The 17,069-nt window shown below is 36.3% G+C and overlaps 2 protein-coding genes across 3 annotated transcripts; one reads left to right on the top strand and one right to left on the bottom strand.

Moving 5' to 3' along the window:
• The first annotated feature begins 82 nt into the window (after positions 1-82).
• NUDCD2 (NudC domain containing 2) lies at positions 83-7,687 on the top strand. The gene is made up of 4 exons (XM_001369931.5): positions 83-702; positions 3,665-3,713; positions 3,943-4,094; positions 7,095-7,687. Exons 1-4 carry the CDS (start codon positions 412-414, stop codon positions 7,176-7,178), a joined length of 576 nt encoding a protein of 191 aa, XP_001369968.2. The 5' UTR covers positions 83-411; the 3' UTR covers positions 7,179-7,687.
• Positions 7,688-8,924: 1,237 nt separating this feature from the next.
• Positions 8,925-16,860, bottom strand: CCNG1 (cyclin G1). 2 transcript variants are annotated; one of them, XM_007473973.3, is made up of 7 exons: positions 16,512-16,860; positions 15,296-15,559; positions 13,064-13,317; positions 12,146-12,221; positions 11,967-12,065; positions 11,610-11,804; positions 8,925-10,271 (listed from the first exon to the last, which is right to left on the bottom strand). In XM_007473973.3, the coding sequence occupies exons 2-6, from the start codon at positions 15,557-15,559 to the stop codon at positions 11,613-11,615; spliced, it is 885 nt and encodes a 294-aa protein (XP_007474035.1). In that variant the 5' UTR covers positions 16,512-16,860; the 3' UTR covers positions 8,925-10,271; positions 11,610-11,612. The 2 variants fall into 2 exon arrangements, with proteins under 2 accessions (XP_007474035.1, XP_001380117.1); XM_001380080.5 differs by having other exon boundaries at positions 12,146-12,224; positions 16,512-16,819.
• Positions 16,861-17,069: the final 209 nt, after the last annotated feature.

Genomic DNA, 17,069 nt, shown 5'->3' with positions numbered 1-17,069 from the left:
CCAATCCTCAGAGGAAGCATTTAAGAGCATGCGCAAATGCCTTTGTGGCCAACCAGTTAGGTAAGCAAATACGCATGTGTGAGGAAACAGCCTATAGTAGGACTGGTGATCGCCATTTCCAGAATGGTTTCTGACGGGCAGATGAAATGTGCGCAATACCATTTCACATACATGATTATGGTTTTCAACTGAGTAGTTGAAAACTTAATGAATTTAGCCCGACTTTCTCATATCTCAGTCTTTCCCTTCCTTAACACTTCATTTATTTGTTCTTTTTATACAAACTTCCCTCCTAGATCTCTATAGAATATCAACTTTCATTTACGGCTCTGCCAGTCTCCAAGATGGTTGCCAAAGTGAAGAAACTCTGGTTTCCGCCCGAAAGAACTTCACTGAGCTGTGCGCGTGCGCATGACCTACCGGCAGGGTGGGCAAAGACGCTTCCGCGCCTGCGCTCTGCGCCGAGGTACCGTGGCTGGTACTCTCCGAGGGCAGCTGGGAGCAGAGGGAAGCATGTCTGCACCGTTTGAGGAGCGAAGCGGGGTAGTGCCTTGCGGGACACCCTGGGGCCAGTGGTACCAGACTCTAGAGGAGGTGTTTATCGAAGTTCAGGTGCCCCCGGGCACTCGCGCGCAGGAGATCCAGTGCGGCCTGCAGAGTCGGCATGTGGAGCTCGCTGTGCGGGGCCAGGAGATCCTCAAGGTAGGGACGGCCCTTCATCCCTATCCTGGGTCCCAGCCCTCAAGAAACTGAACCTTAGGGTCGAAGCCAAACTGCACCCTGGGTCCAGTTGCCTTCCCTGGGGCCACTCTGTAAAACTTCATTCCCATGGCCTTCCAGGTACAAGGGCAGAGCTTACTTAGTAGTTTACCAAGGGAATTTCTCTCGAGTCCTTTTGTTATAGTTATTATTCCACGTGCTAGTGGGTAACTAGTTCTTCTAGCCTCATCTGAAAGAACTTTTAGGCCTAGGGGAAAAAAAACCGCTCTTTTTCTGGTAGATCTCTCAGTACCCCTGAAACAAAGCTGTCAGATGCCCAGAGTTACCATGGGAACGTTTGGAAGATGACTTGGAGGAATCTTGTGAATTCCTTACCTCTTTGTTCTCACCGGGGTCGACAGGAGTCCGTGCCACAGACTGGCAAGAGTTGAGAAAAAAGGTTCCAGAGAAAACGTGCCAGTTAGGACAAATATCATAGTCTCTAGAGAACAAGAGAACTTCAAAAAAATTCTCTATTTCAACCCCTACATTTTATACATGAGAAAGCTGAGGCCAAGAAAACCCCCGGATTTTCCTCAAGTCATACAGATATTGTGATAGGATAAGTTTAGAACGGGAAGGGATTTTAGAGTTCATTTAGTCTAATTCCTGTATTTTGGAGATAAGGAAATTAAGGTCTAGTAACATAGGCAGTAAGTAGCAGAATGAGGATTCAAACTTAGATCCTCTAATACCAACGAAATCCAGTGCTCTTTCCACTGCCTTACGGAAAGTCCTTTAGTAAACTGTAACTAGTTCAAAATATTCAATTTTCAAAATTCTTAATCCCCTGCACACACCTTTTCAGAAATAACTACATATGTGTAGAACACTCGGGTACTGTTACAGGTGCCCTTCTTATAATTAAGGATGTCTTCCTCAACTCTCCAGATAAGCAGGATTGCAGATTAAAATGTAATTGAGAAATATTTAACAAAATTAATAAAAACAACAGAACATAATGTTAGTATGTGATTTTTTAAGTTAACATTCATCCAGAATAGATCCTTATCTACCTTTTGTTAGTTGCCTGAATTTGTTTGAGTTTGACACCACTTCAGATGATCCAACTTGAATATGGATTCAAGGATTATCCAGATGCAAATGACAAATCTTTACCTCTTCCCTCTCACTGCTGCTTGCTGGACAGCTTTATCTGGTTATGTCTCCCTCCAGACCATTATGTCCCAGATATAATTTAAACTTCCTTCCAAAACCACTTCCTCTAAACATACTTTTTTTTAAAAACTTTGCCCTATATTTTAGATTTGATACTGCATTAGAAGAGCAAAAGGGGTTAGACTTTAGGGTTAAGTGATTTGCCCAGGGTCACACAGCTAGGAAGTGTCTGTGGAGAGATTTGAACCCAGGATCTCCCAGACCAGGCCTCCAATCCACTGAGCCACCTAACTGTCTCTGAATTTATGACTTAGGATCTAACATCTACACAATATATTATATCTTTGTACTAGTTCTTTTATTAATGGAAAAGGCACTTCTTGGGACACAAGACAATTGATTTGTGCTTTAATTCAATCCATAGGATGGATTTTGTCTGGACATATAAAATAGATTAAGGATAATATCTGATACAGTTTAGTACTTAGCCCTAGGCTTAATACATACTGGATATTTAATGTTTATTGAATTTCCCAAGGTATTCCTTTTCACATTTTTTTTAAAAACAGGACCTTGATCACTGCATAAAAGGGGGACTGGGTGTATAAAGTACACTGAATTATTAAAAATTACATGACATTTTTTATCTCTATGGATTTACATGGCATCTTGAAAAGTTTCCTTATTTTAAAACCTTAAAAATTTGGGAGAGTTTGGCTTCTTCCTAAATGTTTTCTCAGAAAAAAAGGAAAAAAGGTTCTCACTTTACTTTTCCTAATAATTATGTTTTTTATTTTGGCAAGTAGCAGTAAAATAAAGGGATTTTGGTTGGTGTTCTTTAAGAAACATTTTTATGTAACCAGAACTCTTTATGAATCTCATAACTTGACTTCTCTCTTTAATACCTATTCTAATTATAGCTTTCACCACAGACAACTGTTTATTAGTAAAGTTATTTTAGGAAAGGGAAAAGGGAAGCCTGGGGCATCCTTTCACTTATAAGCTCCAGTTTCCGTGTTCATCTCTTAAGCACTGTTTTTATATAATTTTAAAAGATAATTATCTCTTTATAAAGCCTTATATAAACTTGATAACTATTGTACAGTTATCACTTTATCACTTTATTAGTTTACAGATTTACTCAAGAAGTGAACTGAAATATCTGCTGAAAAACAGAATGCCCTAGTTTTAGAATTAGGAACATTCTTTATTCATATGGTTTTATTTGGTTCCATCTACCTTGTATTAAGCATAATTTCAGAAAATGGGGGTTCAATTCCTGTGTACCATGAACTTAAAACCCTGAATTTTCTACAGTTTTCTTATAGCCTTTTCCTATGTTTAGGATTTGAATAAACTGTTAAAAACTTGATTGCTTAAAAAAAAAAAAGCACTTATACTCTGATATGTGTTCTCATTGATCTATGGATATTTCCTTCAGGGATGCAAATCCCAGTCCATCCACACTTATCTGTATCTCTTAAATTAACCAGATAGTGTCCGTTCAAAGTGCTGAGGGCCTTCCACAAAGAGTTACTGGTGCACCAAGAGGTTAAAGGGCTTACTATTTACATAGCCAGGAAAAGACAGAATTTGAAACCAGATCTTCCTCAAGCTAAGGCTATCTCACTATCTATTAATTATGCTATTCTGCCTCTCTGTGACAATATGGAAAGGTTGAGAGATCACAATGTATATATTAAATCATGTAAACTTTTTTTAATTGATTTTACATATTCAGTGAACTGCAACATTTTGGGGCAATCTTGCAAATTTCTCTTTTCAGGGCAAACTCTTTGATTCTACAATAGCTGATGAGGGAACGTGGACATTAGGTAAGGATATTGCTACATTTGAAAACTCAATTTGGCATCCTTTTTTACATATTTTCTAGATCAGAGGTCCCCCTTACCCTCTCTAAACCATATCATTTTGTCCTTGCATCTTTAAAAATATAGCAGTTGAAGTTTATTGAAAAAAAATCTCCCATGATAACATGAAGGATTTTTAAAAGCCAAATCTATTGATAAATTATAATTTCATAATTTGTCATTTTTTTCTTAGAGGACAGAAAAATGGTTCGCATAGTTCTTACCAAGACAAAGAGAGATGCTGCAAATTGTTGGACATCTCTCTTAGAAACTGAGTATGCAGCTGATCCATGGGTACAGGACCAAATGCAAAGGAAACTTACCCTGGAGAGATTCCAGAAAGAAGTAAGTTATATGAATTTATGAAGTCCTGTATTAAGCATGTGTTAAATTCATATAATAGCTTTTACTATATACACTAAGCCTTTGGACTTTTGTGGAAAGTCTTTGTAAAACCTAGTGCTTTATTCATTTTACAAGTGTTCATTTACCTACTACCATTTACTCAAAAACCTCTCTTATAAAGTTCATTTAGTCCAAATATATAATTTAGCCAGATTTTGTGGCAGTTATTTATCAACTTCAGATCATTTTCTTTCTCAAGGACTTCAGTACTCTTCCTTTCCATCCCAATTCCTGTTCTAATATGTTAATAACTTCCATATTTATGTTCCCTTGCTTCCCATCAGCTTCAACTCCTATGATTTGTACCTTTATTCCACCTCACCCACATATCTAGTCATACCCTTTGATTGTGTTACTTCCTCAATCCATAATTTTATTCCTCATCATCTATCTTTACAGTTGTCTCTGTACCTAATCTTTCCTGGAATTCCATCATTCTCTTATTTTTCTAGGTTATTACCCCAGTTTTTGCATCAATTGCCTCCCATCAAAATTTTTTACCCAGTTCAACCTTACATTATTCTCGAACCCTGGAGTGCCTTGCTCCATTTTGTCAGTGCACCAATCCTTTATAAACTATCTTTGGATTACTCTCATCATCTACCACCTTCTGCTTGCTAGTTGCTGAACTCTTATATAGAGAAAGTCTTAAAACTGGGCCAGCTCAGTCCACTACAAATTTGTTACCCAATCTCAATCATTGTCCACTAATATTTTTTCTTCTCTAATCAGATTCTCTTCCTTTGCCCACATCAACTTTTCTAAACCCTTTCCCATCTACATCATTATCTTTCCCCATCTTCTCAACAAGATGATTTTGATTATTTTGTGAGGAAAATTTAGGCCATTCTTCCTTGTCTTCTCATCTCTATTTCCAAAGTTCATATAACCTCAGCATCATCCCCTATCCTTGCAACTGTTGTAATCTTAGAGAATGAGGTGGTCCTTCTTCTTGCTAAACATGTACCTTTAATCCCAGCTCTTTCAGTCTGTTCTGGCATTTTGTTCCTTTAATCTCATTCTATCCCTTAATCTTCAATCTCTTATTCACTGACTCCTCAGCTAACCTGTCCCCTAAGGCTCAATGCCAGGCTCTGTTATCTTTTCCCTGTGATACTGTAATCACTCTTGCAGGTCTCTTCAGTTTTAATAGGCTTAGATATTTCTATGATTACTCCTAAATCTATATATCCAGGCTGCTATATTAACCATCTGATGACATTGGTACTACCTTGTTCAAAACAAATCAAACTCATCATTTTCCAATCAAAAATAATTTCCTTTTCCCCAACACATCACAACTTCTGTTTTTGTCTAGGACACCTTTATTATCCTTTTGGTCATCCTGGTTAATCTCACTTATTATTCTTTACTTTCACTATTCCACTCCCCATCTATCCAGTTACCATATCTTGTCAGTTCACTTTCACATTTTTCACACAGATTTTTCCCTTTTTCTGTTCTAAACCACAACTACACTTTCACACCCTTATCATTCACTTCTCACTTGGACTGCTGTGAAGATAGCTGACATAAAAGTACATATCTGACCATGTAATTTCCCTGCTCAAGAAGCTCTAAGTGCCTCCCTAATCCCTCTGGGAGAAAATAGATTCTGTTGTTAGACATTTAAAGGACTTTACTGTCTAGTTCCAGAATTACTATATATTACTTCCTATGTTATCTATCTATAATATTACACATTCTGTGTTCTTGCCAGACTAGCCTGTGTGCTTTATGTCGCATGCAAAATTCCATTCCCTTTCTCTTGCTTTGCCTGAGATGCTTCTTCCATTCTTGGAATTCATCTTTTTCAGCTTTACCTTTTAGAAATCCTTTACCTTCTTTCAAAGCTTAGTTCAAATATCTTCCCAATTGCTTTCTGCATCCCTTCTATCTTATGCCCCTCCTCCCAATTACTTCATATTTCTTTTGCATATATTTTGTAACTATGTCTACCAGTTTAATTTTTGTCTTTATCTCAAGATCCTAGCACAGTGGCTGATGTGTATTAAATGCATAACAAATGCTTGTTGATTGCCATTATACAAGCCAAAATCTCCCCCATCCTTTAAAAACCTTCAGTTATATTACCGTCCTTTCAAGTTGTATAGCTGTGGTCTTTCACAAACTCATAGAAATGGCTACACTGTTTCTAAAACTGAACAACCTGACTTCCATCTCTTTATCTCCTATCAAAACGTCTCTCTAAAGTCACCAATCAGCTCTTTGTTGCTAAATCCAGTAGTTTTTTTCCTCAGACCACTGTATGGTTTCTCTTTCAGGATTTTCATGACTGTTTTATCAGTCTTCTTTCCAGGATCATCCTCCCATGTCCTAACTTTTATGCATATACATTCTGGATCATTCCTAAATCCTCTTTTCTCTCCCCACTTTCTTAAGTTACTTACTTGCCTGTCATGAGTTCAAACTGCCATCTCTATGCAGTTGACCACTAAAATCTATAGACCTAGCCTTCATCTCTTGCCCACTCAGAATACTTCAATGGCTTTCCATTCTCTAGAATAAAATTAAAATTCTTCTATTTTTGCTCCAACCAGTGTTTTCAAGATAATTACATATTCCTTTCTTAAACACCTGTACCTTTCAACCAAATTTATTTACCAACTGTTTCTTGTCTATATCATTCATTGCATTATTCTGCCTCAGTTCTATTCTACTAAACTGGAAATATTCTCCCCTAAATTCTTCCTTGGAATCCCTTAAGGCTTCCTTCAAATTTCAGTTCAAGTACTCCACACTTTGTATACATTATGTATTTACAATGAACCATTATATCTAGGTAGTAGAATGTTAGTGCCTTGAGGGCAGGAACTGATTCATTTTTATGTTTGTATCTCTTTAATTGAATGCTTTTTATCATTATACATAAACTTTATATAAAAGTTGTAAATTTAGTAATCTCTTCACTCCTTTCAGAACCCGGGTTTTGACTTCAGTGGAGCAGAAATCTCAGGAAACTACAGTAAAGGTGGACCAGATTTCTCTAGTCTTGAAAAATAAAAACTGCCATTTTTCACTATGTTTCATGGAGCCCTAGAAGATGTTGCCAATGTAAAAGGAATGGATTATGTGATAGAAGAAAATTACACTTGCTTACACAACTGAATGAGAATTGTAAAACATTTAAATATGACTTCAAAGAATATATTCAAACTGTAGTTTACATAGAAAACATTCTGAATTTCAATGGAAACTTTTCTAGAGAAATGGTCTTTTTTTGGACTTTGCTCAGCAAGACATTTTAAACAAGTTTTGAACTCTTATTAATTTGTTATGCAGTGGGCCATAATCATGTGAAACTCAAGTGTGCCTTCAGGGGAAATTAAGTTTTTCTTTGGAAAACTGTAATTCAGAATAACTGTCAATAAAGCTTTCTAATTCCCACATGGGATAGGTGTTACCCACCAATTTTAAGAGTACCAAAGGGAAATGATTCACTTTAAACAGTCCAACAAGTGCTGGATTTTAACAGTATATTAAATGGAAAAATAAAAGTCTTAATTCCTAAACTGTCATAATATTCCTATGAAACTTAGTTCTATTTTAGTTTCAGATAAGTTAAATGCCTTTTAGTACTAAGCATTTTTTATGGGCATGAGGGCAGTAGGGGTGAAATTTGCAAAGATGTAGTTTTAAAATATATAATGTAAATATAGTATCTTTATAGGAAGTGTAACACAATAAACAAATTTAGCAGTCATTAAGCTCCCTTTGGATAGACAGAGGTAAAAGCTATCCTATATAAGAGCATTGTAATTTTGTTGTTTTTACCAATTCACTATTTTATGAAAATCAGATTGTTATTTTTTCCTATAATTTTGTATAAAATTGTAGTATCAAATATTTGGATGTAACTGATTATTTGGGAAATAAGTTGGGAAATCATCAGAAACCAAGCCAAGGACACTTTCTACTTCTTTATATTTAGATTGGTAGGTAGGTAGAAGACTGAGAACCAGTCTTATTTTATTATCCACTATGGATTATTAAATGATTTACAACTAGACATTTGTTCTTAACATTCAATATTAAAATTGGCCAATGTAGAGAGCCAAATACCAGGCTCTCTAGGTCTATAGCTTAACTAAAACAGGTTACCTGTAGTAAATTTTTATATATATACACTTCCTAACTTTTGGTATATGAAAAATATTTTTCAAAGGTCCATAGGCTCCACTGGATTGTTAAAGGTTAAGAAACACTAACCTATGATAACACTGCAGAGTGAGGTTATATGATTTTAAATGATCCTTTGAACTCCAAAGTTTAATGATGCTTTGTTGTCTATAGATATTTGAAGGGTTGTCACACTTGAAGGTTATAGACTTTTACTTCTTATTTTCAGAAGTCAGAAATGGGAATGCTGAAGTGGAAATTATAGAATGGTAGACTTTATCTTGTAAGGAAAACAAAAACATACCAGAGCTATCCAAGAGCAGAATGAGCTACTTCATTTTGGGTTACCATTACCTTTTCTGGAATTTATTTTTAAGCAGATCCTTCAAATACAAATTGGATTTGATTACCTCTGCAGTCCTTTCTATACTAAAATTCAGTGTGAATTACCCGTGTACCCATAGTTTCACAGAGCTGGAACAGCAGTTAAGATTTCTGACTCCCAACTCAATGCTCTTTCCTCTATGCCAGAACCTAGTAGAAATTATCTGCTTAATTTTGTTCTTGTTAGCATATACCCATGTAGCAGTTTGGAGAAAATTTCAACTATGTACAAAACTTTCCAGACAATGCATTTCAATAGTTTTATTGAAAGGTCACTTTCTTAGTACCAGAGCATAATGGTACTTTGTTACGTTACTTCAGCCAACTTAAGTTTGCATTGATGAATTAGAAAGGAAATTCTTCAATGAATTGGGTATTTAGGAGTAACTGAAGAGTGCGTCTGCAAAATTCTCTACAAAATGAAGCATAAGACATAGGAGACATACTGTGGTTCTTTGGTTTGTCTTTAAAGGGAAGTTTTTTCCACAACATAATGTCAAAGGGAAAATTTTAACTAGTTATAGCTATTGTTGAAGTTAAGCTATATATTGCACTGATTATATGCTCTCCCAACACTATAATGTCAATTTAGATTCATTAATCTACAACTAGCCTTAAGTGCTCCAACTATCACATAATTAGTCAAATTGCTGCTTAAAAATCTGTATAGACAACTCACGTTAGTCTAAGTTAAATTGTTATGGGAGCATTATGACAATAGCATCCCCTATATGTTTTGCTTTTAAGTATAAAGCTCTATACTAACAGTCTAGTTTCATACCAATAGTAATTTTTATTTAAAATTTTTAGTGATAGTATTGGCATATATTGCTTTATAAGGGCACAGCTGAGGTTTCAGATTGTCAGACTATGAGAATTGCTTATACAAGTGAAATAATTTTTTTTTTTCCTAAGGGGCTAGCTAGATAGAGATAAAAATTGTTCTGTATAAAATTTTGTATCCTTAGGATAACACTGACAATCACTTAAAATTTAACAGGTCTCTTTACAACTTTAATACTTTTATAATCAAATTTAAATGAAAAATATGCCAAAAATAAATCTTAAGAATTATGGATTATCTAGTTATGTAAGGCCTTAACAAAGTTGTTTATGCTGCCTCAAAGACTAGTAACCCTGACTATACTAAAGTGCATCATACCATTTTTATAAAGTTGATCTGTTTTGATGTGAACTTGTATCACATTTCAAATAACACATCAATTAAAGTCAATCATACTTTGCCATCTATACTACCTGTAATCTGCATACTGATCCAGATTGGATCAGTATTAACTATCAATTCACAGTATAATCTCCCATCCTTATTCTACATTAGGGTTTCACATTTGAGTTTTAGTTTTTACAAACACACTTCAAAGGGGATCATAATTTAGTCCTGAACACATTTTCAACTGCAGCATACATAATCAATTTCCAGCAATAGCCTGTTTTCCCCTCAAGTCTGAAAACATCAATGCTAACCTAGCTGCTATGTTTCAGGCTTCACAGCTTAAATCCATTCTACTATTGGAGTCCACAGTTCTCATGGGAAATAAACCTTCAAAACAGCTGAATTTCTTCAGAAGAATCCTATTGAGACAAAGGAAATAAGTTATTAGAAGTCTACAAAGTACATGTAGATAATAAAGTTTTAAATGACATATCTAAAGCTTTAGAATCAGAAATTATTTCAAGAACTTTAATGATGGAATAATTTTTCTTTTAAATGTGTGTGTGGGAAATCACTTATACTTTTTTCAAAATTTTAGAATGTGGGGGAAAAGATGATTTCATGAAAAAATATTTTAAAGTTTCAGGAAAAAGCATATTTATAGTTTATACACTATGGGCATAGAATATTATCTGGCAATCTGGATTATAACTTTTTTTGTGATACCTTGGGCACCTCCAATTATCTAGAGGTTTAATGAAAACTCATTAAGCACTAATTTACTTTTTTTAAAATCACTAGTTAAAAAGAACCTTTGATGGGAATGAGAGGGGATGAGAAAGAAGAGGTGATAAGATCTAAAAATCTATCCTGATGATAGTTCTTTCTTCCCTTAGTAGGAAGTATTATATTACGTGGCTCAGTGGCTAGAGATCCAAGCCTTGGAGACAGGAGGTCCTGCCCAGCTGTGACCCTAAGTCACTTAATACAACTGCTTAGCTCTTGCTGCTCATCTGCCTTGGACTTAACACATGGTATTAATTCTAAAATGTAAGAGTTTAACAAAAAAAAAAAAGATTAGTATAAAGCAAATAAGATTTGTTGAGTGAACTATATTTACAGATGCATTTGTCTTAAGTTTATGACCCCCAAAATGTAGCTTTCCATGGTTCTAAGCTCTTGTTTCAGAAAGTAGGACACTAAAGGCTATATGAAAAGCTTTGAAAGGGAAGAGACTTCAATCCAGAGCTTTAAATTACATGAGTTACATGAATATAGAGATAGAAACAAAGGCATGACACTTGGGGATTTCACAAATGAATATCTTAAGTAATTTCCATTTAAAAATTAAAGACAAACTATTTTGATGAAAATTTCACTATGTTTTGTTTTTATCATTTGTAAAAAATGCTGAAGGAAGCTATAGTAAACAATACTACTATCATAAAATTCCTTATTCTGCTGATCTTGTTTAAATGCCAAGCTTAAGTAATATAGAGAAATATTATAGAGATAATATAGAGAAAACAAAACAAAACTTCTCTATGGCAGTGTCTTACACATAGTTTGGCTCTCAGATCATCAATATCTTTAAAAAGAAGATCAATGTCTCCTTAGTTTTCTCAGTCCAAATTAATTGATAAAGTTTCTCAAATAATATATGAACATATAATGACAATTTGCATTTAACTCCTAAATGGAAGAAAAGTTACGGCACTAATATATTATTTCAAAAAATAATAAGAGAAGCAAATTACCAATTAAGACCCAGTTTCAGGGATTGTTGGAAGATGAGTGATTTTGTAATAACTATGCTTCAACTGACGTGCAGTACGCCCAGACACAATCCACTTCAACTTCTGAACATTTGGTTTAGAACATTTGTTTGATGAGTATTCAGTTAGGCACTTTGCTACAAGTTCCTGCCAGAAGGTCAGATCTCTGCAATTTATCTGCATAAAAACATTTTAAACTAATGTTGAAATATTATCATGTATTTTTCTCACCTGAAAAAAATACTTAAATTTATTAACTATACAACATTCCTTTTGCTTTAAGAAACATTGGCAAATAGTCAACTATTACATGGATTTGAGCAAATGATAAAAACATACCTTGGAATGTTTCTGAAGACATTCTATTCCTTCCGTCAATTCAATAAACTTCTGTGCTTGAACTTCTAGTGCAATTATAGACAATGCCAATACAGAAGGCTAAAAGAAGATAACATTTATAATAAATGTTACATGTAAAATTAGGTTTACATCAATAGTTAAAATCTTAAAATACTTACCTTTGCTTTAGAAAACATAATCCTACAGTGGCATGCCTTAAGCTGAGCTTCCAGTCTCTCAAAACTCAGGTTCTTTCTCCTTAAAAAAAGTAAAATTATCTCTATAAAATCAATTGTCATCAAAATACAGAAAAACTATCATAAACTTTTAATCCTAGCAAAAATGGTATTCATAGGGGGCAGCTGGGTGGCTCAGTGGATGAGAGGTCTTAAGTTCAAATTTGGCCTCAGATACTTCCTAGCTGTGTGACCCTGGGCAAGTCACTTGACCCCTATTGCCTAGCCCTTACCACTTTTCTGCCTTGGAGCCAATACACAGTATCTGCTCCAAGACAGAAGGTAAAGGTTTTAAAAAAATAAATAAATAAAAATGGTATTCAGTTCTACTGACATTTCTGAAAGTGACCAAAAACAGAACACATAAATATTTATTACTAGTGTCTAACAGTCAAATAAAGCAATCTTATGGCCCAGAAATCAAAATTATCCTTTTAATTCTTTAAAAAAATGCTATGCAGTTTAGGTATCCATTGAAGTTTTTTTTTCCTCTGATTTGTGAAAGATCCTTGTGGTAGTTTAGTCTGGAGATGGAAAATTTGATAAAGCACAAGGTTTTTGATGAGAGGGTCCAAAGATTATCAACCAAGGACTATACTATACTATACACTATACTATACTATACTATACTATACTATACTATACTATACTATACTATACTATACTATACTATAACCTTCATATTTGTTCTTTTTAAATGGAAAAGTAGCTAATAAGGCAGAAGGCTAAAATAGTATCTTGTCAGTTATCTTTTATTCTTAAAATGTACAAATGATTACAATTGTTTTATAGTATTAATGATCAGTTTATGGAAATTATGTCATTTTATCAAGTTCTACTTTCAAAAAAGAGATTACATACCTTTCAAATGGTAAGTTTTCATGAATGAGTGAATAATAGAGTTGCAGAAACTGAAAGGCAGTAGTAGCTTTGACTTTCCAACACACCTTCTCCAATACAATCTTTTCCATTCTCATCAGATCAGAAACTGTGAATTTATATTGGCTTATTCGGATCAGATCAGTGGCTAATGGGACATTTCTCTCTTCCTCTGTCGACTTCACAGCCAGATAGAAGCAACTTAATCCCACACATCCAAGATGTTTGGGCTGTACCTAACAAAATAAACAATCTAAAATATTGAATCTCCATTTTTAAAATCAAGAATCAATGTAAAACACTGAGTCTCCATAATTTTTAAATAAAATACTGGATTCAGCCTCCATATGTTGTATGCTTTGGATTATTTTTTTTCTAACCAGAAGTGACAAATTTAAGTAGTTCTACTCACACTCATCTGCAGTCATCCTCATCACCTATTTGGATTTTTAAATTGATTTGGCTAGGAGAAAGTATATAAGCAGTAACTGTGGAAGACAAGTGACTTGCCCACTAAGGGATATAATCTGTATGACATTATCACTGTACTCTGATGAACAAAATTAACAAATCAGGAGAACATTCTGAACAGTAGTCTTCATTCGTGGAAACTTTTCTGAACAAAGCATTTGTATAAAAAAATATCTTTTCTGGTCAACCCAGAAATAACAACTTAGTATTATAATGAAACATAATATTAGTAAGTAATAATAATTAGTTGGATGACAATTTACAAGTTTTCATTTGTCTTTTCCTAAAGAACACTACTTTTACACTGAAAGAAAGGTGCCATCATTCCATTTTAAGCACTTGGTTCTCAAATCAGTCTAAGTTTTAATTTTCTAGAAAATATTTTTCTGCAATTTAGATTATAAAGTATATTCTTCAATTTATATAACTATGAAGTAAGCTTGTGATCACCCAAACACAATCTAGTAATACTTACGAACAAGAACAATCATACATAGTGTTTACCTGTCTTATCACCCAGTCTCTGCCAGGTGAAATCCTACTATCTTTAAATGTCTAAGTGATCCCCCAAATTGGATTTATCTCCCTCTTCTGAATACTTGTTGCAATTATTAGTACCTCTTATGGCACTTGTTCCCCAACATTATTTATGAGGCTCACTTATTTTTCCATACTAGATAAACTCATTAAACTTTTGTTCAACTTTGTATCTTCTGTAATTTGTGGCAAACAATAATTTGTTGAATGATTTGGTGAGTAAAATGCCAATCTTAAAAAAACAAAAACATCTGGGATACATCCTGAAAGTTAGTATATTATTTGCATTTAATGAAGTAGGCAAAAACTTCACAAATGAGAACCCTTAATAAGACAAGTCATTTTACTTATTTGTCTACAGATAGAAAAGGCCAATGTGGTGCACTGAAAAGAGCCTTGAATTTAAAGACAATTCAAATTCTATTTCTGATACTACTAGTGTGATAGGGATTTTTACATTTGTAAAATAATGAGACTGAAACTAAATAGTCCTTGAGGCCTTTTTCCAGATCTATGATCCAATGAAATTTTCACAGCCATCAAGATTAGAGGACCACTGTCTCTCAATGACTGAAAATGGGTCAGAAAGCCATAGTTAAGGAGAATGATGTGGAACCATTTGGAACTTTGTGAAAACATATGGGTCATCCCATAATTCTTTTTTCTAATCCTGGAATGTCCTCCAAAATATTTATATTTTAACAAGAACATAAAATAGAAAGTCAAATACACCATAGTTGAATTTAATCCAAGCAATTCTGTTCAAATGAAGAACTGAGTTATTCAGAAAATTATCAAGTTAATATTAAAGTTCTAAATTATTATCCAATATTAAGCATTATTAATGGGTCAACCTTAATTTTTTGAAAATAATATTAATGAATGGTATTAGTAATGTTTCAGCAGAATGATAAAGGAAAAAGGTCAAGTTCATAAAATTAGCTTTGTATACATTTTGAATTTAAATATGTACGTAAACAAAAAGGGACTAATTCATCCCTTCTCCTAATAGAATGTAAGTTACTTAAAATCAGGGACTGTTTTGCCTTTGTCTCAATCTCCAACCTGGCCTAACACCTGGCAGATATTTTTAAAATGCTAGCTGAATGATCTTGGCTACAAATCAACCCTTAAGTATAAACAATTTCATCTCTGATACTCCAAATCAAGTAGCACTCAGTGTGAGATACTTTATTTAGCACATACCTTCATTTTGGACAGAAATCTGTCCAGTAAATTCACAGCTAGAGAAAAGGTCTCCGTGTCAAAACCAAAGAACTGAGTTAGGCTAAGAAGGTCTTTTACTTCAAAGTCCCTCAGTCTTGCAGTCATCCGAAGGCCATTATCATGGGCAGATTCAATTAGTCTCAAGCCACAGACCTTTGGCTGACATCTGGACTCCTGTTCCAACAGAACATTCAGCTGGTGCAGCAGTTTCTGAGCTTCAGTTGTTACCAGTGCCTCTATCATCTATATATAGTGCAAGACCCAGAAAGGAGCAGTAAAACAGGAGGTCAGGAAGAGGGTGGGGGTGGGGGAAGAGGAGCTCTTTCCTAGGTATAGCTACGGGTCAGGTCTTCTCTCTAGGGGCGTTTACTTGGAGTGGGGGTGGTAAATGTAGCCGAGGAGTCAACTGAAAAACCTTCAAAGCTTTTCACACCGACTTCCCTTTACTCCCAACAAGTCACTACCCATGGGGCGGGGCGAGACGCGAGTGCTGGGAGGTGGGAACCGCCTCCACTTCCACCTGGCACGGACATGTCTAGGCTAGTGTTCCCACAAAGAGATACTGGGGGAGGAGAGACATTATATTGATGAGGCCAGGAGAGGGAAAGAGAAAGGGACAAGGGGTTTTGGGGGGAAGGGGGAGGAGAAGGAACAGGACTCGGGGAGAGAGGATGAAACTAATGGTGAAGGAAAGGAGTTGGGGGGCCGGGGGGGGGGAGGGGAGGAAGATGGAACTGAATGTGAGAAAGAGAGAAAGGATGGGGAACTAGAGAGAAACTCGGCTGGAGGGAAAGACAGACCGGGAACTTTGAGGGTGGAGACACAGAACTTGGTGGGGAGAGACGGGGTTGGGGTGTAGAAACAAAGGCCTAGGTTGGGGAGGGTAAGGAAGAGACTAGAAACTAGTAGGTGGTGGAGACGTGACTTGGAGTGACAAGAGACCAGGGACTCAGGAGAGCAGTGGGGAAGAGAACCGGAACTGGGGTGCAGGGCGGCGCTGCATCTGTTGCATTTTCCAAATTCAGGGCCTCCCCACTCCCCACCCATCTCGGACATCTCCGCTCCTAGGTTTGCAAAGCCCTCCATTGTGGCTCCCGCTGCGACCCAGGGCCCATTCAATTCCCTCCCACCAGTTCTAAAAGCCTTCCAACTGCTCCAACCGCCGCCAACGACCAAGGCCGGCCCAATCACTCACCTTGAGTTCCTTGTGGCGACTCTTCCTCGGCAGCAAGCCTCCCCCCCGGGGCCTGTCCTCTCCTCACCCTGAAAAATTAGTCCAAAAGTCCCGGACAACGCGGGAACTATATGGGGGAGAGGAGAGGGGCCCGGGGGGGAGATGATGGAGGGGGTCTCTGGGGCAGCAGCGCCAGCGAGCTGAGAAAGCTGCCGGTCCCAGGCCGCGGAGCGCTGAGGCAGCTACTCAGGGCCGGGCTGGTTATATATAGGAAGGTGGGGCTTTCCCCGGTAGGGGGAATGGGGCAGGGGTTGGGGGTGGGTGGGTGTGTCCTACAAATCTTGGTGCGGATTGGTGCTCCTTGTCGTATTGGACAGTAAGAGTTGGGTCTCGATTGGTTTAGGTAGGAACTAGAGCGAGGGGGCGGGAAGAGGCAGAAAAATCACCAATCACAGCGCTAATTCCTTCAGCTTCGGCTCAAATTTCCTACTCTTAGAAAATCTCGCCCCGCCTACCAAAAGCCACACCTACCTAGGGACTGAATATGAGAGGGGTGGAGCTAAGAGCCGCACCCACCAG

Source organism: Monodelphis domestica, chromosome 1, assembly GCF_027887165.1.
Source record: "Monodelphis domestica isolate mMonDom1 chromosome 1, mMonDom1.pri, whole genome shotgun sequence".
Classification (NCBI taxonomy): Eukaryota; Metazoa; Chordata; class Mammalia; order Didelphimorphia; family Didelphidae; genus Monodelphis; species Monodelphis domestica.
Note: the sequence above shows the minus strand (reverse complement) of the source record. Positions and strands in the feature narration are given on the sequence as shown.